Genomic DNA, 27223 nt, shown 5'->3' on the forward strand with positions numbered 1-27223 from the left:
TCTGTCCACTCGGGAACAAAAGTCTGCTGGGATGTGGGGCTCTGTCTGCCGTTCACGCCCCTGACACCTGAGGACAGCACGCACAATTAGGGCGGGTATCAGAGACCTGTCGGAGGAGCTGCGGTGGCATCTTCCTGCCCCATATGCAGGCCACGTGCTCAAGCCACTCGTCAGGTTGCCGTCAGATGCTTTTGAATTCTTACCCAAGGCAGACTCTTGAGGGTTTATTTGTTCTGTGGGTCGGAATTGACGCGTAACACATACAGACTTGGTTTGAGTCTCCTCTGGTGGATTCTCCATGAAGGGCTCTCTCTTGCAGGTGGTCCCGACAACCAGGTCCACTTTGAAGGGTACCAGGTGTCCAATCAGTGCATGGCACTGGTCCGCGACGAGTGCCTGCTGCCCTGCAAGGACGCCCCTGAGCTCGGCTACGCCAAGGAGTCCAGCAGTGAGCAGTATGTGCCCGACGTGTTCTACAAGGTAAGAACACCACGGTGTGCAGAGATCATGGATGGAGAATGGTGTGGACGCTGACCTGTGTCAGACCCCGTGGCCCTATCAGCGCTGGTCTTCTGGTGCGGTCCAGAGCCCACCTTGTGGATAACGGCATTCCAGAGCATGTTCGAGGCTTCTCACCAGTAGTAGAAATAACACACACGGGGTTGGGGATCTGTGACACCAGATCCAACCATCGTGACACAAGCACAATTTCCATTTCTGAACGTAAGACCGGATATGTCAGCGCCTCAGCAGGAGTCATCAGTGGGGCTGTGCGGTGGGTACGTGGGCTCTCCTCAGGGCATCAGACGTGAGCTAACAATGTAGACACGTCATTGTCCATTTCTAAATCTTTGTTTCTTGTGAGAGCTATAAAAGCTATTTTTATTGGAGACTGTCCTGTTTGAACGCGTGAGGAGTTAGGTGCTTCCCTCTAGGACCGGAAGTCTGTTTTCCTCCTCAGCTTGACAATTGCTCCTGCTTACAGGCCAGGCACCTCCTTGGTTCCTGATTGGGCAGACTCGGGTTTCTCTCTGGCACCGTCCTGCTGTCTGGACGGTTCCTTCAGTTCTCTCTCCGGGCGCGAGGCAGCTTTTGTCTGTCGGAAGCGTATCTTGTCTTCATGTTGAAGCTGTTTTCACCACATAAAGGATTCTGGGTTAGCAGGTTGGTTCTGCTATTACTAGATTCTGGGCGTTTCCAGTGGGGAAGCCGGCTGTTACCCTCATGGGTTCTTCCACCCATAATAGGGCTTGCCCTGCTGGCCACTTTTTATGTTCTCTCTCTTTCTCTCTCTCTCTCTTTTTAGGATTTTTGTTTATCTCACAAAGAGAGACACAAGCCAGGGGGGGCAAGAGGCAGAGGGAGAAGCAGACTCCCCACTGAGCAGGGAGCCCGATGCGGGGCTCGATCCCAGGACCCCGAGATCATGACCTGAGCCGAAGGCAGACGCGTCACCGACTGAGCCCCCAGGCGCCCCTTGTGTTCTGTCCTCATTACTGCTTTCTAGCAGCTCGGTCTTGATGTGCTTGGGCAGTTTTTCTCACGTGTCCTGCATTTAGGGTTTGTGGAGCTTCTTGGGTCTGTGAGTTGCGTCATTTTTTGGCCGTCGTCTTCATTTTGTGTTGCTGCTGTCACAAGTGGCTGTCGGTGTGGTGGCCGTAAGACCACACACGTGTGTTTGCTCACAGCCCCATGCTTGGGCTCTGGGCTGCGCTCAGCCTCAGTGGTGCTGGTTTGGCTCTGATTTTATTACCTGCAGCGTGAGGTGTTGGCAGCCCGAGCGCCTGGGCGTCCAGCCCTGCAGCAGTTCACAGCGTGGCAGTCTGCTGCTTCTCCCTGGCGGCCCGCATGAGCGTGTTCCTCTGCCCGCCTCTGCCCGCGCGCGCCCTGACAGGCTCTCGTTGTTCCTTCTGGCCCACCTAGCCTCTCCAAGGTCCTTTCCTGACTTTAAAGTCGGTGGATTAGTGACCTTAATCACACCTGCAGAATCCCCTTTGCCATGTGGGCATGAGTTCTCGTCTTACTCACAGTCTTGGGGAGGAGGCCGGAGATACTTCAGGACCATTTTTAGAATTCTGTGGGTGCCAGTCGTTCAGTATCTTTTTGGGGCTTTTTTTGGTTTTGGTGGTTTTTTGTTGTTGTTTGTTTTGGTTCCTCCCTCTCCTTCGGGGACTATTTGGCTGCTTGAAGTCATCCCACAGCTCACAGATGCTCTGTTTGCTGTATTTCAGTCTGTGTGTGTGTGTGTTTTAAGATTTTATTGATTAATTTGGGAGAACAGAGATAGCAAGAGAGCGTACAAGCACGGGGAGCAGCAGAGGGAGAAGCAGACTCCCCACTGAGCAGGGAGCCCGACGTGGGGCTCGATCCTAAGACCCTGGGATCATGACCTGAGCCGAAGGCAGACACTTCACCGACTGAACCACCCAGGCGTCTCGTCAGTCTGTTTTCTCTCTGCTTCATTTTGGGTCTGCACTGCTGATTTTTGCAGCCCGTAGTCCTGACTTGAGTGGTGTCTGGGCTGTGGCTGCTCCTGGATGGCAAACTGTGTGGCCCCGGGTGCCATGGCTGTCGCCACCGCACCTTTCACCTGGTGCTCCTCTGTCTCCACTTGACTGCATGCCCATGTGCGATGCAGTTATAATGAGCGTTTTAATGTTATCTACTAAATCTGTCTGTCATTTCTGGATCAGTTTTGATTGGCTGATTTTTTTTCCCTTCTGATTATGGGTTGTGATCCTGGTATTTTCAGACCCTGCATCCAGCATTTGTATCATCTGTGCGTTTGCAGCCGTTGTCTGTTTTTCCTTTGTATTGTCCGTCTTTTCTTTTCAGGTGTTCGGGAAGTTTTTGTTGTGTGCTGGTCACGGCGTATTAAAACCCACAGACCCTGGAGGACCTCTCCACCAGAGAGGGCTGCCCCTTCCTCTAGTGGGGAAATGGGGTGATGGGCTGTCCACTGCATGGACGCAGTACTTAGCTGGGTCACGTCTGACTCACATCTGTGTAAGAATCCATCTGCTGCTGATTCTTGCCTTTCCATAAGGTGTCGTCTTCCAGACTTTGCACTTTTGTCTCCTTGGCCCTGAAAGACTGGGAGATTTAGTTTTTGTCCTTAAGAAGTTTCCAGCTTGGCTGCTGCCTCGTGCAGTTTAAACACCCCATACACTGCAGAAATTTTGCATCATCTTGTTGGAGAATGGCCGTGTGTTTGAAACCCCAGCCCTGTGTAGAGCGGGTCTCTGTCTGCAGCAGTGGCCCTCCAGCAGGGGCGGAACCAGAGCTGCCAGCCCCTCGTGCTCTCAGGAGTGGGGAGAGCCTCAGTGTCACTCAGCACTCTGTCTGAGTTTTTGCTGCTTAGCTGTGTTGTTTCCAGGCCCTTCCTGCCGGCGGTACTTTGGGCCCCAGGTGCAGGCACGCTTCAGAGATGCTGCGGGCCCAGTTCCAGTCATCGCAATAAAGCGGATAGGGCAATAAGCGGGTCAGATGGGTGTTTTGGTTTCCAAGTACACGAAGAAGTTAAGTGTACATAGGATGATGTCTAAAAAACAGTGTGCATACCTTAATTTACAAATAGCTTATTGCTGAAAAATGTTAAGGGTCATCTGAGCTTTCAGCACGTCAGTCTTTTTGCCTGGATGTGGGTGGCTGCTGACTGATCAGGGTGGTGGCCACTGAAGGCTAGGGTGGCCGTGGCAAGGTCTTACTATGACAGCAGTGAAGTTCGCAGCATCGCTTGTTCCCTTCACGGCCCAGTCCCGGTAGCTTGTGATGCTGTCTGAGAGCAGTTGACCAGGAGAGCTTTCTTTCTGAATTGGAGTCCATCCTCTCAAACTGTGCTGCTGCCCCTTGGCAAGTCTGCGTAACATGAGAGATCCCCGTCCACGGGTCACCCCACGCATCCAACAAAGAAGGTTGAAATGAATCGCCAGAATGTGAGCAAATACTGTGGGAGAAATGGCTCATCACAGGGCTGCCACACACCTTCAGGCCGTGAAAACTCATGGTGCTTGTGAAGCACGGTACGAGGCGGTGAGACGAGGTGCGCCTGCTCCGTGCAATTGCAGGGGCTGCTCCCTGCGCGTCAGCGTTGAGCGGTGTGTCGGGGCAGCCCAGCCCACCCCGCGAGCAAGGCATCGCTGTACTGCTCCGCCACAGTGGCTCTGCACGTGCCAGTGGACGCCCGAGGGCAGCCTCCGGAGATGAGTCCTCTGCACCCTCGCCGCCCTTATGCCCACAGCTCTCTAAGAGCTTCTAAAATGCAGCTAGAGGGGCGCCCGGCTGGCTGAGTTGGTGAAGCGTCTGCCTTCGGCTCAGGTCATGATCCCAGGGTCCTGAGATCGAGTCCCACATTGGGCGCCTTGCTCAGTGGGGAGCCTGCCTCTCCCTCTGCCTGTCGCTCCACCTGCTTGTGCTCTCTCTGCCAATAAATAAAAATACTTTTTTAAAAAAGAGGACATTATCAGTGCTGTAGAAGCTCTAGGGAGCCCCCTCTGACAGGTTCATCACTCCTTGGTTTTTCTTACTTGTACTGCTTGTATGTATCATCGTGTACCCCTTTTCGTGTGTGTTTCAGTGGGGTCACCGTGGTAAAATTTCTTGTGTGACCGCCCCTCACGTTCCTCACGTGTAGAACCAGAGTGCATTTGTTTCCACCGATGAGTAAGGTGCACCCCAGCCAGCCTTGTTCTCCTTGCCAGGGCTACACTGGTGGTCTGCAGGGTTTTGCTTCTACGAGTAGCTCAGGTCTCTGAATCCTGGTGCCCATGTGGGAGCAGCTCTGGGTCCTAGAGGCCAGGCGGGTGCCGAGGCGTGGAATTGGGAGGAGGTGGGATCTGGGGCTTTCCTCTGACCAGGTGCCAGCAATCAGGCAGTGCTGCTGTCTGTGCCCTCACCCTCGCTGTGTGTGGTCAAGTATGCCTTCCGCACATACTACTTCAGTCAATAATGAGGCTAAGTATTTTTTTTTAAGATTTATTTATTTATTTGAGATAGGGAGGGAGGGAGAAAAGCAGGGGGAGGGAATCCCAAACAGACTCTGCCCTGAGTGCGGAACCTGATGCAGGGCTTGATTCCATGACCCTGAGACCACGACCTGAGCTGAAACCAAGAGTTGGATGCTCTCCCAGCTGCCACCCAGGGGCCCCGAGGCTAAACATTTTTAATGATCCCAAATTTTAGTGATTATAGCTTTTGTTATTAAGAATGGTCTCTGTGGCCACTATACCTTGTCCAAGATATCTAGGCCAAAATTTGATGATATAATTTCTTTACAGTGAATTGGTGGTTTTTCTAGCAAAAAAAAAAAAAAAAAAAAAAAAAAGATTTTATTTATTGATGAGAGAGAGAGCGTGCACAAGCAGGGGGAGCAGCAGGCAGAAGGAGAAGCAGGCCCCCACCAAGCAGAGAGTCTGATGTGGGACTCGATCCCAGGACCCCAGGATCACGACCCAAGCCGAAGGGAGACACCCAACTGACTGAGCCCACCTAGGCGTCCCTCCATCAGTTTTTAAAGAAGATTTAAGTAGTTAATTTATTTATTTATTTGAGAGAGAGAGCAGGAGGAGGGGCAGAGGGAGAGAGAGAATCTCAAGCAGATTCCCCGCTGAGTGGGGAGCTCAATGCCGGGCTCCATCCCAGGACCCCAAGACCATGACCTGAACCAAAGTCAACCGCCCAGCTGACTGAGGCACCCAGGGGCCCCTCAAGTTACATGCTTCTGTGGCTTTTCTGAGATAGAGCTCACATGCAGTACAGTCCATGCGTTGAAAGTGCAGAATTCGGTGGGTTCTAGCGCGCTCACACACACTCCTGTACCGCCGTCTGATTTTAGAACACTTCCGTCCCCCAAACAGAGACCCCGCCGCACCTAAGCTGCCCGTCCCCGAGCCTCCCATCCCAGAGCTCCTGGCAGTCCTTCATCCACTTTGTCTGTGTGTCTGCCCGACAGAATCACGCCGTGTGGGATCTCTCGTGATGGGCTTGCTTCACCACTTTCCCAACATCTTCAGGTCCAGCCGTGTCTGTAGTGTGTAGTCCTCAGTCTTTGTCTTGCTGGATCTCATTCAGTGCCAAGTGGTGGGGGGGGGGGGCGGGGGGCACGCCCAGATGCTGAGGAGCTTTGGGCCTGGCCCTGAAGAGGGACTTTTGAAGCTGGGGACGACCTCCTTTGTAACAAAGAATTCACTTCCTCACCCATCAGGGAAAAAAAGCAGAGGCTGAGTCGCTGCGTGGAATTGCATCGTCTGTGTTGGCGGGTCTGTGCTACTGGCCGCGGGGTCAGCAGGAGCACTGGGGCGGCACTCTGGAACCCTGGCTGGAAACGCGGGGCTGGCAAGCAGAGGGGTGGGTCCCAAGGCACAAGGTGCGCTCTTCCTGTCAGCCGCTCTCTGAAAGGCCTGTGCGGCACGGGACGGCGGCTCTGTTGCGCCTGCTCCTTCCAGACTGGTGCAGCTGAGGGACCGCCCGCGGGGACGCCTGTCAGGTCCGGGGGCAGTAGTGGAGCTAGTGGTGCGGGGCGCTCCTTATCAGTCTTCCGAGAAAGCGGTTCCTAGCCCGTTGCGTAGGGGTTCCTCTCCTCTCCTTCATCCCCCGTGGTGTTTAATAAAACAGTTGGGCTTGAAAGCATAGGCCTCACTCTTAGTTCCTGTTTGTGGAGCAGGTCCTTTAGTGTTAAACCATTATTAAATGTCACATCAAACCACTCCATGCTGGGAACCAATATGAGAAACAGGAGCATTAGTTACTGCCTCCCCCCCAAAGTTCGCATCTTAAAAAGATGCATTTGTGATGTGCTGTTTTGTAATGCAGAATCAGTGTTTTGACTCATTTTTAGGACCTGAGGGTGCCATGCTGAGCATTTGGACAGGAATTTCATTTAAGCCTCTTTAGGAAAGTTTATGGGTCTGTGGATGACAGCAGAACCTGGTGTCCTCATTAAAGAGCTCAGTGTGTCTTACATCTGAGGTGCCTCACCCAGGCTGTCCAGCGCCTTCAGCACCCAGCACACGCTGAGGAAACCCTTTTGTGCATAAGATGAAGGAATATTCCCTGTAGCTTAATCGGACTGCCATCTGTTTCTTTTCAGAGTTTTTAAAATTAAATATCAAGTAGATAGGAAAGATTATTTATAAAATGTGTTAAAGAGATAAAACATCACTTAATACCAAGTCTCCAATCTGGAGTTTAAGGGACCAGAACATTCCTGGGACACTCCTGTGCTTCCACCTGCTCCTCTTTCTCCAGAGGTGACCCCTGCGCAGTGTTGAGCTCCGACTTCCTGCTTCTGTCCCTGCGTCTACCTCCTGTGTTTGTTTTCTTAAACCAGGCGACTTGTGTACTGCTGTGGTTGACAGAGACTTGCTGGGCCCCCCGCCAGGACGGTCCCCCGGCCGCGTGTAGCTGTCAGCCGCCCCTCAGACTCCCACACGCTCTGTCGTTGCGTTGTAACTTGTACTGACCTGATGATGAGTGAGGGCAGACTCCTTCTTATTTGTGTGTTGGCTCTTCCTGTGTCCTGGGATGTGCGTGTTCAAGTCAGCTTCCTGGTGTTTCTCCTGGCTGGTTGTGTCTTTTGCCTTTGATTTGTAGGCGTTCTCGCAATGTTCCGTCCCCTCGCTTTGTCCGTCACACGTGTGACAGCTCTTAGCACGTCTCCTCTTTCCCACTTGTGGTGTCTTGATGCCAAAGGTTTATGTTTCATTGTGGTCAGCTTTGTGCCTCTTGTCCGTATGGTTCAGCATGTCAGGTCATAGGATAGTCTGTCATTTTGTATGAGGTTTAGGATTTTGTCTTGCACATTTGGGTTCTTAAGCCTACCCGGAATTGTTTTCAGTGTATGGAGTGAGCAGAGACCCAACTGCTTTCTTATATTTCTTTTTTTAATCTCGTGGATAATCAATTGTCTGAGCACCATTTATTGAAAAAAAGCCTCTTCTTTGACCCTGTTGAGCTGTGGGGCTTCTGCCGTCTGCTTCCCCTCACCCAGGATGTGTCTCTCTGCTCCTCTCTGCCCCATCGGCCAGTTGTCCTGAACCAGCGCCAACACCATGCGATTGCCATCAGTCTGACCGTACAGTTACCCTCGGTACCTGATCTTCTCCCGACCCTTTACTCATCCACAGAAGATTGAGAACTAGCTCGCGAGTTGCACCAAAACAAACAAGTCTTATTAGGATTTCTTCACCCCCTTTTCTGTGCTGAGTTCCCCTGCGAATGTCGGGGGTGCTGCACCTGTCCCATGTTCCCCAGTGTGTCTCAGGGAGTTAGGGTCATCTGCATAGAGGTCCTGCCTGCCATCTGTTAGATTGTTCCTAGGTACTTTATGGTTTCTACATACTATAAATTGTGTCTTTTTAAAATTACATTTTAAACTGTTGTTTGAAACCGCTAAACGTTTGGCAACTTTGCTATCTGTTATTGGTTCCCCAAATTTACATGTACATTCTTCTGGGTTTCCTTCCTTCCTCCCTTCCTCCCTTCCTCCTTTCCTTCCTTCCTTCCTTCCTTCCTTCCTTCCTTCCTTCCTTCCTTCCTTCCTTCCTCTCTCCCTCTCTCTCTCTTTCTTTCGTTCTTTCTTTTTTTTAAGGTTTCATTTATGTGAGAGAGAGAGAGGGAGAGAGCACAAGCAGGGGGAGCAGCACGCAGAGGGAAAAGCAGGCTGCCCGCTGAGCAGGGAGCCGGATATGGGACTCGATCCCAGGACCCCGGGATCATGACCTGAGCTGAAGGCAGCCCTTTAACCAACTGAGCCACCCAGGCGCCCCTATTCCTCTGGGTTTTCTGCACAGATGCGCGTATTGTCCAGGAATGGCAGTTGTCTCTCCCTTCCCGTTCATTTCAGCTCCTGCTGGTAGGGCTTCCAGAACAATGTCCAGTGACCAGCGCTGTTGTCTTATTTTTAACCGTAAAGGAAGTGCTTTCAGGATTTCATCATTAACTACGAGTTTGCTGTGGGTTTGTTTGGTGATACCCTTCATTGGGTTGGAAATTTGCTTTTTACTTCCATGTCTTGTAAATTTCTTGCTCTTAAGAAGCGAGCTTCAAGATTATATTTATTTATTTGAGAGGGAGAGAGCATGGGCAGGGGGAGGGGCAGAGAGTGAGGGGGACAGAGAGAATCTCAAGCAAACTTCCCGCTGAGCAGGGAGCCTGACGCGGGTCTCGATCCCAGGACCCTGAGATCACGACCTGAGCCAAAGTCCAACACTTAGCCAGCTGACGCCCCCGGGCCCCCCAGGAAGTGAGCTCCCCTTGTCCCAGAGCTTGTGTTGTTGCTTCAGGTATGCTGTTGTTTTCTTGGCCTGCTTACTCGCCTGTTGGTGAAAGCAGCCTGGCAGTGCTTCCCACAAGTTTTTATACTCTCGCAGGACTTGAGACACTCATTTCTCATGCGTTTTAGGAAAATCAGTTTGAACAAAGAGACCTCTAAAGGCAAACATGGAAGTAATCCTCTTGGTCGTCCTGTGGGCTGTGGCTGTGGCTGGGTTGAGGGTCAGCCTTGCGAATGGCACATGCACCGAGTTTCATCTAAGGCTACTCGTCATGTTGTCTGTGATAACAAAAATGGGAAGCAATCTAAGAGTCCAATAATGGGGCATTAAACTAGAATATATCTCTGCGGTAGAATATTATGTGGCCACTGAAGTCATGTGCTTGAAAATTATTTAAAGATCTGGGATACAAAGACACAGACATGGTGATCTGAAGGGGCACCTGCCCCCCAGTATTTATGGCAGCGATGTCCACAATAGCCAAACTATGGAAAGAGCCCAGATGTCCATCGACAGATGAATGGATAAAGAAGAGGTGTGGTCTATATGCACAATGGAATAGTACTCAGCCATCAAAACACATGAAATCTTGCCATTTGCAACGGCATGGATGGAACTAGATGGTATTATGCTAAGTGAAATCAGTCAGAAAGACAATTATATGATCTCACTCGTGTGGAATTTAAGAAACAAAACAGAAGATCACAGGGGAAGAGAGGGAAAAATAATAAAACAATACAAAATCAGAGAGGGAGACAAACCATAAGAGACTCTTCATCATAGGAAACAAACTGAGGGTTGCTGGAGGGGGTGGGAGATGGGGCAACTGAGTGATGGGCATTAAGGAGGGCGTGTGATGTAATGAGCACTGGGTGTTGTATATGACTGATGACCTCTACCTCTGAAACCAATAATATACTATATGTTAACTAATTGAATTTAAGTTTAAAAAAAAAGGTCTGGAATAAAACTCAAAAACTCACAATGTAAAACCATACATATACCTGCATATGCAGCGTGGAGATACGTGTGTGGGTGTTTACGTGCACATTCTTATGTGCGTGTGTACAGAGGACAGGCCTGGAGAGCTTGGGGGTCCGTGGGAGGGTGGTCGGTGCTTGTCTGCAGCTCTGATGTGTATGTCCCGGTGGGTACTGTGCAGCCAGCGAAGAACGGCTGGGGGAGGAGGGGAGCGGTGTAACCTAGAAACACCGTGACGCTGGAGAAGGAAGGGACGGGAGTACTGCAGTGATATCCAGGGCCTGTTGTTTGTAAAAGTAGGTGCTTTTCTTGAGTCACCGCTTGGCACGTGTATCCTGGGGGCATGCAGGGTGGAGGCGAGTGTGGTCTTTTCCTTTCTGTCTCTCTGTGCTGCTTTGCTCCACACATGGGTTCTGTTTATAATTTACAGCAAGAGTTTTCTGTGTTCGTGGTCACACACTTGATCCCTGCAGAAAGACACGAGGAAGGCCTAGTGAGCAGTAGCCACTGTTTGCGTCTGGCGTACTTCCTTCTTTCTTTCCTGTTGTTTTAGATCGGTTGTTTAGATGGTGATTGTAGGGATAAAGGAGTACGTTACTGAGCGTGTTTAACAACTGATGGCTACTTCGCTTGTTCCTGGATATCGTTAGGACTTCTGGTGTGCGTTGGTGCTCCCCATGGTGGGGTGGGTGAGGCGCGCCTGGAGGTGGGTCTGCAGGTGTGCTGTGTGTATGGTGTTCGGGGCTGTTGCCTGGATGCGATCGTCGGGGCCTAGAGCTGGAGATGAGCATCCAGGGCCAAAAGAGCCCTGGGCCTTCAACACGGACAGGGCTGCAGCAGAGACCAAGTGTGTACCCCCGGGGTGCCAGGGTACACCCGGAAGCCAAGCAGAGGAGGAGTTTCCTTGTCACGTGGTGCCGACAAGTCCAGAGTGGGGGTGCTATCACCCCGTGTGACTGTCAGGGCCCTGAGCAGCTAGTGTGGAGAAGATAGGGCTGGTTAGCACGGGTTTAAAGAAGAGACTGGGGAAGAACCGAGTCTGCTGGGAAGGCAGGTGGGGCAGTGGATGGTGCTGGTGTGGGAAGCAGGATCAAGACACTTTCTTGTATGTTTTTTTTTTTAAAACAGAGAACCCACATGTGTGTGCTATTGGCGTTGGTTCTGTGGCAAGGGGTGACTGGTGGTGGGAGAGGACCTGATGTGGGGTAGGGGCTCTGGGGCATTCAGAGACAGGAAGGGACCAGGAGGGGGTGGACATGGGCCCCGAGCTCCCGAGCTGGCGGGCAGCTGGTGGAGGGCTGGGACTGGGAGTCTTGGAGGGGCGGTTTGCTCACGGGAAGTCCGTCATCAGCTGAGAGCAAGGCAACGAGCTGGTGGAGCTGCTGGGAGCTTGGAAGTGAGCATCTCGATAGCGGGTGAAGGGATGGCCGGGGACGGGCAGCAGGACCTCGAGGGGCTCATGTCACAGTTCAGTTTCGTGTGAATCAGGAGTGGAGGTCTGTCTCTAAGTTAACGTATGGGACATTTTACTAATATGAAATCAAATGTTTGTTTATTGGGGAAAACTGAATTTTTGGTTATAGGAAAATAGGCACCCCAACACCATTCCTCACCTGCCCTTCTGTCACTCACTGAGCACACGTGGATGCAGGTGAGCTTATAATGGCGTCATCAGTGGGTCTGCAGGCTCTTCACTCAGTCCGGACCTAGAGACTATGCCAGGTGTCACACCTGGTTCCTGGGACGACAGTGGTGGGCAGGTCACATTGGTGTCTTCCTTGTAGGCTGTCTGTGGGGCAGCTGGGGAGGGTGTCCCAGTGCGGTGTGACAAGGTGCTACAGAACCTTGAGAGTGAGAGCCAGGTGGGGAAGAGCCCATCTAGGGCCCACACGTCCGGAGGGCACACTGTGTCTGGGAGCCAAGGCTCTGTGGTAGCTTCAGTGTGCTAAGATGGTGAGGTGGGTGGTGGGAAAACATGGACAGAGACGTGGAGGGTGGTTCTGGGACATTCCTGCTGGATGGGACGTGGAGGCAGGAGGATTTCGCAGCATGCAACACAAGCTTCACGTGCCAGTGGCTGGGCTGGGAGAGGGCGGCAGGAGGGACATGTGAGGTAGGCCTGCAATCAGTGTGAGACGCAGTAGGAGGGGGCTGGAAAGCAGGTTGCGGACAGGAGGTCCGTGTTGTAGAAGACCCTTCTGGGGCACAGAGTTAGGGACCCCAGTGAGAAGGCTGGTGCTATAGTGCAGGGGCATGTGTCCACTTCCTGTGGCCTTTGGGCTGAGAGCCCTGGAAGCCTCCAGGATGGCAGGGAGGAACCCAGGCTGGAGCCAGGTCTCTGGCTGGGATGAGCGGGCAGGAGCTGGAGTCAGAAACTACGATGAGTAACACACTGAGAGCCAGGGACCAGTGTTTGGTGTTTGAGGTCTGGCCTGGTGGGTCGGGAACAAAGCCAAGCAAGCCTTTTTTGGCATTACCTACATTGGAAGCCCTGGAGGAGGTGAGAAGACGGAGGTGGTGGGGCAGGAAGGTTGTGGGGAGGAAGGTACGTAGGCGGGGCTGGGGGCGCCCCTCCTTTAAGGAGCTGTCTGTTGAGGGACCCGGGCTTGGCCTAGTGCCTGGCACTTTGCGCAGTGCTTCGTGGGCTACCCCGCGCCGCGCTCTTGGTGTGTGCTCCGCATTGCTTGTCGAAGGAGAGCTGCATTTCAGGGCATGATGCGTTCTCCCAAATCTCCAAGAAGGTGGCGCAGTTCCTGCGCGCAGGCTGGGCTGCAGACCACCCTGCCCTTACCTGTGCATGGGCGCGGCGGCGCTCCCAGGACCCTGCTCTGCACCTGCGTCCTCCCAGGTCTCCTGTGTCCTTCGTGAATTGCTTTGGCGGGGGCCGCACGTAGGTATTTGTAGGCGAGTCGTTGTTTCTGCATCGTTTGTCGGGTCTTTGTATATTAACCCTTTGTCCTATGTTGCAAACACGTGCCAGGCTGTCATTTTCTTTTTGTTTTTCCTACAAAGAAGCTGAAACAGTTTCTGATCTCAAAGATCCTTTTTTGGGGCACCTGGGTGGCTCAGTTGGTGAAGCATCTGCCTTTGGCTCAGGTCATGATCTCAGGGTCCTGGGATCCAGCCCCGCATTGGGCTCTCTGCTCAGGGAGGAGTCTGCTTCTCCCTCTCCCTCTGCTCCTCTCCCTGCTTATGTGCTCTCTCTGAAATAAATAAAACCTTAAAAAAAAAAAGATCCTTTTTCACTATAATTTGTGCTTTTGTCATCACATTTAAGAAATAATTCTTTACTCCAAAACTGTATATATACCTATATTTTTTTCTAGCGTTTTTTTTTTCCCCCTAAAGATTTTATTTATTTGAGAAAAAGAGCACAAGCAGAGCGACAGAGGCAGAAGGAGAAGCAGACTCCCCGCTGAGTAGGGAGCCTGATGTGGGGCTCGATCCCAGGACCCTGAGATCATGACCTGAGCCGAAAGCAGATGCTTACCTGACTGAGCCCCCAGGCGCCCCTTCTAGTGCTTGTATCTGTTTATTGTAGTTCCATAATACATTTTTGTATTTGTCAGAGTAAGACCCTGCATTCATTCAGCTTTTTTAAACAAATGTTTTAATTACAGGAGATTATGTTTGCTACACAACGGGCATTATTCAGGACCATTTAGCAACCAAGAAATTGCCAGGGCGCCTGGGTGGCTCGGTCGGTTAAGTGTCTGCCTTCGGCTCAGGTCATGATCCCAGGGTCTTGGGATCAAGTCCCTCATCGGGGTCCTTGCTTGGCGAGGAGCCTGCTTCTCCCTCTTCCTCTGCTCCCCCTGCTTGTGCTGTCATGATGTCTCGCTCGCTCTCTCTGTCCCAAATAAATAAGTAAAATCTTTAAAAGAAAGGAAAGAAAGAGATGAAGGAAGGAAGGAAGATTGCCAATAAGAGATTCTGAACAACGTATTGGCATAATACCCCTGTCTAGGAACAAGGATTTTGTGGCACCCGTGGCACCTGTTCTTTCCCTTGAGTTGGAGGTAGCAAGTCTTGCTCAGCACGAGTGCTGTCAGGACCGGGGTCTGTGGCCACAGAGTCCCTACGGGGGGGGAGTGGGGCTGGAATGTGTGACCTCACGGCGCCAGCACTGGGTGGAGGAGGAGAGTGCCCAGTTCCGATGCTGAGCTCCTGAGTTGATGTGGGTGGACCGGGTCTCTAACCCCCTCCACCCCTACCAGGCTCTCGATCTCAGGCACATGAATCACCTGGTAGCCCTTGGTGTCCTCATGTGTTGAGGACCGGTGGTTGTAGACACATGGCTAGCCTGGACTGTTCGCCACCAGCGCCTAATGTATGTCAGCTCCTGGTTCTTTTTGCATCGAGAGACACTTTGGTGCTTATCGACAGGGTTGTTTCCTAGACAGTGATTCTTTGAGAAACTCTGTTCTGAGAATTTTGATTTTTTTCTTTGAGGTCAAATCAAGCTGCTGGCTGGCGTCACTTGTTACCCTTCTTGCCAGTTGTTTCGAAAGAAGAACAATACAGTGGGGATTCCATTAGCCTTTTCCAAGCAAGATGGCACTCCTGGTCAGTGGCGCTTGCCCTTGTCCTGGCACAAGCACAGACACGGCTCCCTGGACTTCTCCAAGATATCACGGCGGTGGCGCCGCTGTCTGCAGACACGGCCGTGGCAGGTGCCGGGGCACCGGAGACCTCAGGCTCTGCCTGTCCCACAGGCTTGCTCCCTGTGGAAACAAAACCGCTAACGCTTTGTCGGCTGCCGACCTGGGAATTAAGAGGCCCTCCTCCCCCAGCCCAACATCTGCTGATGCCCATAAAAAGTAATTGCTTTTGAGACGCTGTATTGGGACTGGCTGGCAAAAACATGGATGTGGAGGCGTGGGGGAGAGATAGAAGTTACCTCTTCCCCCCCGGGGAACAGAGGGGGGTGCAACACCTTTATTTTCTTGGGGAGCAGAAAGGTACAGTTGGGTAGTTAAATTTGAAAGAGAATAGCACGACACAGAAAAAAGAGAGAGGGGCATTTAACAAGAAAAATCCCTAGAGGGGAAGATTAAAGCGAACAGGTGCTGGAAGAATGTTTCTGCATATTAGAGCTTAATTAGATTTGAAGATGAATTCCAGATGGGCTAATTATGTATGAGTTGTTGCAGGTTAGTTCTTGTAGGGGCAAGCGTGTATTTTTGGAAGTGGTGATTTAGTTTGATTGGATTTGATTCCTGCCTCCTACCATATCTCCTTCATCGAGAAACTGCCACTTCTGGGGCCCCAGGACCCACTCAGCCAGCTTGTGTCTCGGGCTGCCGCCGTCCAAGCTGGTAGAGCCACAGAAAGCTGGGCCCAGCCTGACTGCTGCAGAAAGCAGCACGGGGCGGCCACCTGTCACATGAAAGGACACGTGACTTACCCAAATGGACTGGAAAGTAATTCCAACTTCAAAGGAAGGCAGACAGACAAAGCGGTGTGTTGTTTCCAGGAATGTGTCCTTTGATGGGGTGCTAATGCTTCCTGTGTAGCTAGCTGGTTAGACAGATTTGGACCGTTTTCTGGGAGAGCTAAGGGGCAGGTTCTGGTTGGCAGCTCTCTTAAGTTGTGAATCAAGGAAAGGTTGGGAAGGCATGGATAAACTGAGAAGTATTGCAGACCAGAAATTTTAATTTCTAAACCAAAGGATCTGGGACAAATAGGACCTCTGGACTTGCCGTTAGGATGACAGACTTGCTTCAACTGAGGAACAGCCTGTGAAGGTTGCCTCGAAAGATGGTGTGCGCCTGTGACGTCCCTGGAAAGGTGGGATGTGCTGGGGTGGCCTGGCGTCCTCCTGCAGGCCTCAGGGGCATCTGCTTGGCATCCATTCGGGTCTGAGGGCTTTAGTAAATGTAAACTTTTATGGAAGGCCCCATAATTGGAAGTTACGGCTGTATGATTTATATCTGACTCAGTAAATGATTTATATGATGTTAAGTGATGATTTAGATAGAAAATATGACCCCCTCTCACAGAATCTTTAATGAAGAGTTGGTTCTTATGAATTTATTTCTAGAGCTCTGTTTGAACTCAGCATGTTTGACATAAATCAGATATAATTGTCATTTTATGATTAATGAACATATGCTGGCCGTTTTTCCCCATAATTAAACTTTATGTTCTGTGCATCTGACAAAGCAAAACAAGTTTAGACTTTGACAGATTGGTGGTGGGGGTTTTCCACGTCTGCGTATTTGTGCGTGTGCTCATTTGCGTATGTATTTGTTTTATTAACGTACGCATATTAAGTCAGGTTTCGGGGGTGTGAGTAGGATCGTTAGGAGCCAGCGTTCAGACCCAAGACGGAGGGGCGCTTGTGCAGGACGGGGAGGCACAGGTGCAGCCTGGGGGGCAGGCGGGAGGGAGCCCCGGGCCCGTGCGTTGCTCCCACGGGGCAGCATTAAGGCCAGGCCTCGTGTGTGTGCTGGGCAGGGGCCGTAACGCACACTCCCAGCGGAGACTCCCCGTCAGCCCAAAGCACGGCTGCTGTTCATGTTATGGCCGTCATACAGAGCTCTAGGAAATGACGGAAGGTAGATACGTAGCAAAAATACGCAGAGTTTCCTCTCTGCTCTTCACACACTCCGTGAGACTTACAGTCATTGACAAGGTAAGAAAGACAAGCATGTGGGGCGCCTGGGTGGCACAGCGGTTAAGCGTCTGCCTTCGGCTCAGGGCGTGATCCTGGCGTTATGGGATCGAGCCCCACATCAGGCTCCTCCACTGTGAGCCTGCTTCTTCCTCTCCCACTCCCCCTGCTGTGTTCCCTCTCTCGCTGGCTGTCTCTATCTCTGTTAAATAAATAAATAAAATCTTAAAAAAAAAAAAAAAAAAAAGAAAGAAAAGAAAGACAAGCATGTGAAAGACGAACCACGTCACTGGTCAGCACATCTTCACTCAGCCGCTCACTTCTGTTTCCTGTTTCAGGACATAGACAAGTTTGGCAATGAGATCACCCAGCTGGCCCGGCCCCTGCCCGTGGAGTATCTGATCATAGATGTAAGTGTGCAGCGTCCACCACCAGCCTGGGCGGCCGGGTGGGGGGCTGGGTGAGGGTGGCAGCGGCAGCTTGGACAGTTGCCCCTCTGCTTGGCCCAGGACAGGCACCCAGGAACGAGATGAATCAATGAGCTCCTGTCATCCCTAAAAAGCGGGCGATTTTAAGGGCTTTTTCTTCTACTTTCAGGGTTTTTTAAATTTCCTTAAACAGCTTAGGGTTTACCTTCTCCCAAACTAAAGTGCAGCAAAGGACCACTGACCTGGCCAGGTCGCCTCTGGAGGTCAGCAAGCCCAGCGTGGTGCCGTGCGCTGCCCTGGTCACAGCTCAGCTGCCAGAGCTGGGCTCATGATGGGCCACTCCACCTGAGTCAGTCCCTGGGGCAGCCAGCCGTGACTGTCCTCGAGGGAGGTGGTAGTGTGCTTTCTGGGGGGAAACTCCAGGACCCCAGAAGGCAGCTGGCTGTGATGCGCGGTTCCGGTCTCAGCTCCTCTCTGGAGGCCCGCTCTGCTCAAGGAGGTGTGGCCCCAGGCCAAAGGGCAGCAGAGGGCTCCAACATGAATGCCCCACACATTAGCAGCAGTCAGCTCTGTCCCAAGGGGCCGGGCAGTTGCTCACTCCCTAACTGCTGCCTGCCAGGTTCTCTTCAGGCTACGTTTGGCCTCAGGAAGGGCATGTGATGCAGGCTGTAAAATATCATTGCCCGTGGAGCAGCGGGTCCCCAGGAGCCAAGCCCATCGGTGCTCCATTCCAATTGACAGCTCCCAAGAACGTATTTATTGCTTAGGCCGTAAAGGCATCTGTTTTTAGACTACCTGGGGTGTAATGAAGATGAAAACAGGTTGATGGAACATACACTTAGGAGGGGTCGGCGTGATTTAAAGCCAACTTCCTGAGGTCTTCTCTCCCCGCGGCCTCCCCACCCCTTTCTTTTTACAAAAGAGCCAAGTTCTTGCTTAGTGTGCTGTGTCAGTAGAGTTTGGTTGTGAAGGAACATTCCGCCTTGTGATTGCCAAGCTCTCCGTTGTCGTGGAATGAGGTTGGAGCAGTCCCTTGAGAGCAGGTGTCCAGAGAGGTGTGGTGTGCCCAGCCCCTCGTCGGGCCTCATGAGCGGGCCGCTGTTCAGGCGAGAGAAGGAAGGGGCCACATTCCCTGCGCTGCTGTGGAGGTGTGCGGGCGTCGGCCAGATGACCTGACACAGGCTGGGTTCTGCACGCCTTGCACCCTCCGTGGGTGCCTGGGATATTCACAGACTGCCTGGTGAACTTTGGTTCTGTCGTGCTCTAAGGGGAGGTTACAAGTCTAACAGAGACGTCTCTTAACTCCACATCTGTTGCCTGTAGGTGTTCTGTCGTTGCTGGTCCAGCACGTGTCTGCCTTCCCAAAGCAGAAGTGCTGTGCCGTCCACAGGCCTTTGTGTCTGCAGCGCAGGGAGCTCTCCTGCCATCTGTAGAGCTGTGACAGCAGCGGAGACTGGCAAGGGCTTGTGTCTGAGCCTTAGTGGCTGTAGGCACGCGGGGTCATCTTTGACGGAACAGACTGAGGCTTAGGATCCGTAGCTGACAGAGGCCACGCCCCCAGTACGTGGCACTGTGGCCGGAGTCCACACGGCTGCATGGTCTCATCGATGAAGGACCAGTGGGAGGGACGCCTGGCTCCTGGCTCAGTCACTGGAGCGTGTGACTCTTGATCTCGGGGTTGTGAGTTCAAGCCCCACCTTGGGTGTAGGGGGGACTTAGAAATAAAGTCTTTAAAAGAGCAGTGGGTTTCAGGTCTCAGAGGCTGCTGCCGGCTCAGCTCGTCCTTCAGTGTGCTGGTCACAGCGGATCCTGGGGCAGCCAGCCTGAAACGGCCCACTGCCTTCGCTGATGCAGAACACAGACCAGAACAACATTTTCATTCTTTAGAAATAGTCCCAAAGGAGCCAGAATAGCTCCCCTAAATCGGGATGAGGTGTAATCTGCTGCCACTAGTGTCACATCGTAGAGGAAAGGCTGTGTCAGCCAAAAGGTGGTTGACAGCTCACACTTGGGTGCTTTCGTGGGGAGGGGCGTCTGCGGGGGGGGAGGGGGGATGAAAAACTGTATTTGTATTGATTCGTCCACATTTACCACTGTCCCCATAGTTTGTATTGATTATGTGTTGGATTTAAAATGCCCTCTGTTGTTACTGAAGCGTGTCTGAGTCAGATGAAGGGCTTAGGTTCCCCTTTGTCACAAGCTCTTGACTCCAGCCTGTCTGACGGGGAGAGCAGGACTGCCGTGTGCCGCACCTTGGAAACGTGGGTTCTCTTGCTGCCTGGACGTGCCCTGGCTCCACGCAGTGAGGCCATACGTCCTGAGGGGCCTCAGCAAGCTCTCTGGAGGTCACTGCGTCTCTCAGACCATCATGGCTGACCCCGAGAGTTCTCCCGGCCTCGGGCATTGTGTCCCCACAGCTCACCGTCTGGCTCGTCCGCGGGCAAGGGCTGCAGTGTGAGCGGCTCGGCAGACAGAGCGCAGAGTTAGGTGTTACGGAGCCCGGCGCACCCACACTGCCCACAAACGGCGCGACCCTAACACTTGTGAACGGTAGTCCTGCAGTTTGCTTCCCAGACCAGAGTGTCAGGGTTTTCACTTCAGGGTATCATTAACGGGGGACCGTGCTGTCTACTGGGGAGCAGTTGGGACTCTTTGGCCAGAGCCTGGGGGCAGGCGCTGCGCTCAGGGCTGCTTGGGGCACCTGGGGCCGCCTTCACCCCTGTGTGCAGCACAGTTTATCAAGGGTTTGTGTTTTTGTTCATTAGATCACAACAACTTTCCCCAAGGATCCAGTTTATACTTTTTCTATTTCGCAAAATCCATTTCCTATTGAAAACCGGGATGTATTGGGTGAGACACAGGTAAGCTCTTTGTCTTTAGAAACATAATTTAGAGTAACTACTGCTTGTTTATCTAGTGTGAGTGTTGTTTTTTCAGAAAGTACCAAGCTTTCATACTCTCCTGATTGATTCTTGTGACGAAGCCCAGCTAGGACTTTTTCTGAGACACTATTGATCACCGCAACACCTCTCTGGGGCCGGGGCTGACAGATAATTGCAAAGGCGATCCCCATAAGGCCTCAGGCCTGTGGATCTGCCAGAACCATTTTCCGTTGACTTCTTTTCTTCCCCAAATGTATTTGTCACTTGTGTCCTCTCCCAACAACTTTTTTATTATTTGTTAACAAGCATCATCTCCTTATGGAGATGTGTCACTTCACTGTTTGCTCTGGCTTCCTCCCCTGTCACCCTCCCGCGTTTCTCACGCACTCTCCAGGCCGCGTGGGCCTTGTGTGGCCTCGTGTGGCCTGGCCACCTGGGCTTTCCAGCACGTGGTGCGGGTCCCACACTGCACGTCCTGTGGCCTCCGCTGCAGACTTGCCTCATGCTGCCACACGGATGGTCTGGGACACACATTTGTTCTGAGGTCCTAATTGCTAACAGGTGTTGCAGAAAAGAATATAAGGAGATTTTCTTGAGAAGTGTGGTGCTTTATTTGCAAAACCTCTCTGATGCTTTGCTCTCCTCGTGGCCCGTCTGTGCAGGGACTTGGGGTGCTTTTAGAGGTGCAGAGCCACTTCCTGGGTGGCACTCTTGAATCTCCTGTGTTTAGTTTTGCTGAAGGTGGGAGTGTTGCATCATCCCCCCCGACACACACACACACACACACACACACACACACACACACTCCTCGCTGTCTGGCTGCCCGAGGTCAACAGTGCAGCTAGACAACAAGTGCAGACAGGTCTTCTGGCCCCAAAGTGATCCCACAACCCACTCTCCACCTGGAGGGGCAGGGGGCATTTTCTGTCTTTTTGAATGTGTCTTCCAGCTGGATCAGCTGTATACACATGCTCTTACGCATGTCGATGAGTCACGTGTACTGACAGCATCTTCCTGGGGGCATAGAGCCATAGCTTATGTTGTAGCCGCATGTCGCTCTGGCCTGGGTCCCCATCAGTGCTTACAGAGCAAGATGGGGAGAGGTGTGTGTCTGCACTCTGCATTCAGCCGTGCCTCAGGAGGGGACAGATGGCTCTCTCGGCTGGGTACTGCAGCTGTCCTGGGATGCTCGTGCTCACTTGATTCCTCCTGCCTCACCCCTGTAGGACTTCCACAGTTTGGCCACCTATCTGTCCCAGAATACCTCATCCGTGTTCCTGGATACCATCTCGGATTTCCACCTCCTGCTGTTTCTGGTCACCAACGAGGTCATGCCTCTGCAGGTACAGGCCTGAGTGCGCGTGCCCGCTGAGCATCTGGCTTTGGTGGTCCCCAGGTGGGGTTTGGCTATAAACAGATGCTTCCTTTCCTCACAAGTCAGAGCGTGGCTGGGAAGCTGGGTTGAAGTCCCTCTTACTTCCTGTGGGCGGTGGCTTCTCACAAGAGGCTTACTGGTACAAGGATGGAGTCTTCCCATCTAGCATTTGGACTGAAACAGCTTCCTTAAGTGTCTGCCCCCATGCTGGAGGACAGTCCATTTGTTAGAATTCCACGGGAGCAGAGCGTCCTCTGGCGTGGAGCAAGTTATAGAATTCCTGTCCTAACAGTTCTAGAATCACAGCCTCTGCTTCTTACCGATCCCGCCCCTCTTCCTGAGTCAACGTTCGTTTTATCGCCTTGGCCCAGAAGGTTGGCTAGCATCCAGGCCCTGAGTGCACAGCTGCGTAGTTGGCACTTTGAAGACACGCTGTTGGGGAGAAGAGGCCGTGTCACTGACAGCGGCTGCTATCTGAGCAGTGTGGGAGCTATGGGTGCAGCCAGGAGGCCCTTACTTTGTGCCTTTTTTTCTGCCTGAGATCCAAGGAAACACCAGAGGGAGGGGATGAATTCTTTCTGAGCCTCTGACTTGACACGCTCCCTGAAGGTGACAGAATAGAGTGGAGAGGCCCCTCTGTCCCCACTGCTCTCTTGCATCAGGCGGCCTGTGGCTGTTTCGCTGGGTTTAGCTGGTATCTGTATTTCGTCCCCAAATGACCCACTTCCGACATTGGACATCAGGCATCCCGAGACTTCCCTCTGGCTTTGCCTGCCTTGTTAAGCCCAGAGGGTGGCCCATGGGCCCCAGGTGCAGCCCCTGCCCGTCTAGTTGGACAGGCGGCAAAAGTCTGGGCTCTTCACACCAGGGCCTCCTCGCCAGTAGATGGGTACTGCTTGGCAGTCACCTGTTAGAAAACATGTTCTGGGGAGCCCTTGAGAGCCCTCAAAGCCTTATTAGATTCTCATTATATAAGCTCTTTTAACTCTCTGCAGTTTGACCCTGGAGGCCTAGAATCTAGAGACATGGATGAGAAGATAGAGAGCCTGCAGGGAGAGCGTGAGGGTGGAGGATGGACCCCATGACCACGGGCACCTGTCCGTGCGTCCACGCCCTCAGGATAAGGGACGTGAGCTTTAGTGTCTTGGTGGTGGAGCGCACTGGTCTGCTCATGACAGAGAGCAGCACGGTCGGGCTATTTGGGAAGAACTTAAATTTAGCTCTAAAATTTAGCACTTGATTTTATAGACCTCAGCGTGTGGTGTTTTGTGTTTCATAGTGACAGCCTGTGAGATTTTGTAATTGCCCCTGAACTGTGTCTTGATGTTGGGGGAGGAGAAACTTATTAATGAGAGTGTGACCACCATCGCAAAGCAAGTGGGAGCCTTTGTTTTTGGGTTCTTGTAGGACAGTATCAGCTTGTTGCTGGAGGCCGTGAGGACCAGAAATGAGGAGCTCGCCCAGACGTGGAAGAAGTCTGAGCAGTGGGCCACCATTGAGCAGCTGTGCAGTAAGTGTCTTCCCCTTCCTCAGTCCTGGGGGTCATGCCCTCGCACTGCCATTGCCACAGCCCAGGGAGCCGGACACAGACTCTGCAAACTCAAAGGTCTTAGAAGCCTGACCCCAGATGCGTTGTGATGGGTGTCGCAGGCACTCAGACAAGGACACAGGCATTTTCGTTGCTGCAGCCTGCGTGCTGTCGGGGTCACGTGAGCACATCTCGGGTGCACAGCTCTGCACGTGCGTGGATAAAGAGGACACGCTCATCATCCAGCGTCTTAGGAGCAATTTGAAAGTCACTGTGTTAGAGAAACAGAACCTTCCATTCACCACAGTGTAGAAAGGTCACAAATCTTTGGTCTTCTCAGGCTTTTCTTTTTCCCTTCTTTTGGCCTGTCCTCAGAGCTTTCTCGAAGGATAAAAAGGAAAAATCTTACAGAATAGGTTGTCCAGGAGCCTGAGTCACCTCGCTGCCCCAGGGGGAGGCTTTGTCTTCAGTCCCAGGCAGGAGCTCCCAGTGCAGTCGCCCCGTCAGCCGGGAGCTCCGGGTGGCAGGCTGCTGGCGCCATCCCTTTCCCTTTGGCTTTGAGAACTACTGGAATGCCCTCGTCAGACAGCTTTGAAAATACATACAAAAAATGTTTGTACCATTTTCTCAGGGTAGTGGATTAGATACTAGAGCCAAAATTAGCCAAGGAAAACCTCAGTGGAACCCAAGCTGCGAGGGAGCCTAGTGGACCCTCCTTCTTCTCTCTTGATACCAGTGCCGGCGGGGGTCAGTGGTCTGCCGTGCCTCGGTACTGGTTGTGCTGCGCTTTGGGTCACGCTTCCCTTTCTGCAGTTCTGACCGAGCGGTCGTGTGGCTGGCCGGATGTGCGCTCCTGCCCTCGTGTTCTCAAGTGCTATGCAGTTATTCTAAGGCCGAGGACAAGTTCTTGCCACTAGATTCCCTAAAGCGAAGGCCCGCAGCCTCGTGTCCTCGGGTGGACAGTGGTGCGGTGCCAGCCGGTGGCGCTCAGCCCCGGTGGAAGTCTCCTGTGTGCCGGCCCCTTGGCGTCTACACACACGAACACCGGCCGCAGAAGCTGTTCTTTTGTGGGGCCGCCGGTCAGCCTGGGGAGCAGCCAGTAGTGTCGTAACAATGTGAGGTGAGGGGGCACTGTGCGCCGTATAGGACTGTCGAGTCCCTGTGCTGTACCCCCGATACTAAGAGGACATCCTGTGTCCACTATACTTGGATTAAAGTGACTCAGACCTTTCACAGAAAGAACAGCACCGCTGACCAGGGAGATGGAATGTACAGTCCGTGAGCCTGTCGCCATTCGTCTGAGCGGCTATGGGGCAGCTGGAAGCTTCGCATGCACTGCTGACAATATGAAAGCCGCCAGGAAGCCTCATAGAAACATTCACTTACTCGGGTCCAAGAAGCCCGCTTCTGGGTTTTTCGCTGAGACGTGAAAACAGGCCCACACAGAGATGTGTGCGAGCGTATTCTGGCAGCTTGTTGATGATAGCCCCAAACTGGCAGCGACCCACACGGTAGCCAGAGGTGGTGCGCTCGCTGAGAACCCACACGCAGCCCAGCAAGCCAGCAGGGTGGCGGTGGGGTTGAGTCCGTTCTGCAGACAGCGGCTCTGCGCAGAGGGTTGTGTGTGCGAGCCAGGGCCCCGCCGCAGCCGTCCTAGAGCCCCATCTGTGCCTGTGGCTGTTTGTCTCAGAGTCGCGCTGTAAGGTAGAGCTCTCGGGGAGGGGCGGAGACACTGGACGGTGACAGACGGCTTCTCTTCCCACCCACAGGTACCGTTGGAGTGCAGCTTCCGGGCCTCCATGAGTACGGCGCCGTCGGGGGCCCCACGCACGCGGCCGCGGCCGCCATGTGGGCCTGTCAGCACTGCACCTTCATGAACCAGCCGGGCACCGGCCACTGCGAGATGTGTAGCCTGCCTAGGACCTAGGGCTCCCGGCCCTGCTGGCGGGACGGGGCCTACCCCCGCCCTCTCCGAAGCCGGGACCATTGTAACCATCGCCCCGTGGGGCAGCCCTGAAGGGCTGGGCAGGGCGGCTGCCTGCGGGTCTCTGACCCACAAAGCTTCTCAGCACCGGGCTCCCCTGGAGGGAGAGCCAGGCTGGTGCTCTGCAGGCTGACACCAGCCTCCTAGTGAGGCAGCACGACGGCCCTCTGGACGCCCCGTACCATCCTCCAAGGTGGTGGAAGGATCTGGGCACCTCCGAGCCACCACCCAGGGTTGGGAGGGGCGGGGAGGGCTGACTGCCGCCATCCAGCTTTCTCTTCCCTTCCTTTTGGTTGCTTTTTGTTCTTGCCCCTCCCGTGGTTGCAGTTGGCGGTGTCTGGTGGCCGCTGTACCCTGTTGCTTTGGCCGCACCCTGCCTGTGAGGGCTACTTCTTCCCCTGCCGGTGGCCGTGTCTGGTGAAAACATGAGTGGGCCCAGGGTTGCTGGCCTCCCTTTTGCTTGCCCTGCAGGTTAATTTGCTGCCCGCCCTCCTTCTTGCTCTCACCTGACATCTAGGTGGGATTTTTAAAGTCTGCGTTGGTTGTAATAACAGTTATCAGTAATTTCTGCCCAGAAGACTTTTATTTATTTATTTCAAGATAAAAACTACATAAAGGGGAGCGAGAGAGACTAGTTCCCACTTCCTTCCCTCCCGTAGTGAGTCCCTGGGAGTGGGGGTGGGGTGGACACAGGGTGGGCAGGGGTGGACGGGGACCCACAGTCAGTTCTTGGAAGTAAACCTCAGTGCCTGAGACTTTCCTGCCAAGCCACACAGCTGCACACTCAGTGGTCCGGCCGGAGGACAGCCATCGCTCCCGCCAAGCATCGGCCCCTCCAGATGGACCAGGCTGCCTGGGGCGAGCTGGGTTGCCCAGGACCTGAAGCTCTGGCCCCTTTTGCCCTGTACACCGTTCTTCCCGTTGCCCTGCCCAGCCCCAGGGGACAGAGCCATTGCAACAGGCCTGCGTGAGAGAGTACGGGGCTTGGCCTGGTGTGAGGGTCACTGGGACTGCTGTGGGGGTCCCTGAGACAGAGGTCACAGTCAGGCCTTGCACGTGTGCTCTGGGGTCCCCAGGGAGTTGTGGGCGGCACCCCGATGCCTCTTTGCCTTAATGAGGGCCATGTCTCTGAGCTGCATGGCACCCACAGGAGAGGCTGGTCTGGACGTGGACTGTGCTGGGGACTTCATTTCTCTGCCCTGGGGGTGAGGGGAGGCCTGTGTGACCCTCCCTTACCCGTGGCACTGTGGACAGAGAACTGTGTTCTCTGTGCGTCGGCTTCTCGTGGTAGGGCTGTGCCTGGCACCTCTAGGTCTACCTGGCATCTTGTCTGCTCTCGGGGCCAGGGACCAATCAGGTTGGGTCTGGCTTCAGCAGAGCCATCGGTTGTTGGGGGAGGGGTGGGCAGGAGAGGCACGGAGTATAGACCCCTGCCAGTGTGTGGTGGCTGTCTCAGCTCGAGCTTGGCTCCCGGCCACCTGTGGAGGGGCTGTCCACGTCTCTCCAGCCCATGTCGTGTGGTCCCTGCCGTCTGGTGTGAGGCTGCAGAGGGGCCTGGTATTCCTGGGCCCCACGCTCAGCCTCTGTATCCTCCAGGTCCCTCCCTACCAGCTGTTCCCTTGTGTCGCCTTCACCCACCAAGCTGGCTCCCGTCTCTCTTCAGCCAACATTCTCCTCACTCTGAAGTTCTGGCAGATGCCTAATTCATTTCCTTTCGTCTTTTAGCTGAAGGAAAAGCGTTGTGATTTCTCTGCTTCTGGTTTTGAGTCACTCTTTGTTCAGTAACGCACTTTATTTTATTGTCCAAATAAACAGACTCTGAGCTCAGCGTGAGGGTGTGGAGGGCACCCTGCCAGAGGCCTTGGCCATGGGCAGCTCAGCCACTTCCTCCTGCACAGGGGAGGGAGGGGCCCCCCAGCCCTACCTGCATCCTGCTTGCCCTCCTGTGGACACAGCCTCTCGCCATCGGGCGAGGGGTGACTGTGCGCTCTGCTGTCCAGGTGCACACAGCTGGCTGCCTCGGCCTCCTCTGACAGTCTGCTCCTGGTGCTGCCGCTCCAGCTCCACTTGGGGCTGCAGGGGTACGTGAGCTGGGCTTGCATTAGCGCTACCTGGACTCCGGTCCCGCCGTGAAGCCAATAAAACTCCTGAAGCAAC

The 27223-nt window shown here is 53.4% G+C and overlaps 1 protein-coding gene across 1 annotated transcript in view; it reads left to right on the forward strand.

Moving 5' to 3' along the window:
- Positions 1-27223, forward strand: part of NPLOC4 (NPL4 homolog, ubiquitin recognition factor) — a 60702-nt gene extending 33479 nt beyond the window's left edge. Inside the window, exons 12-17 of the mRNA XM_026483898.4 lie at positions 320-480; positions 17208-17279; positions 20063-20158; positions 21406-21522; positions 22962-23064; positions 24852-27223. Of these exons, the coding sequence (XP_026339683.1) occupies positions 320-480; positions 17208-17279; positions 20063-20158; positions 21406-21522; positions 22962-23064; positions 24852-25009 (707 nt within the window). The 3' untranslated portion in view covers positions 25010-27223. The remainder of the gene's footprint in view (positions 1-319; positions 481-17207; positions 17280-20062; positions 20159-21405; positions 21523-22961; positions 23065-24851) is intronic.

This window comes from Ursus arctos, unplaced genomic scaffold (assembly GCF_023065955.2).
Source record: "Ursus arctos isolate Adak ecotype North America unplaced genomic scaffold, UrsArc2.0 scaffold_24, whole genome shotgun sequence".
Classification (NCBI taxonomy): Eukaryota; Metazoa; Chordata; class Mammalia; order Carnivora; family Ursidae; genus Ursus; species Ursus arctos.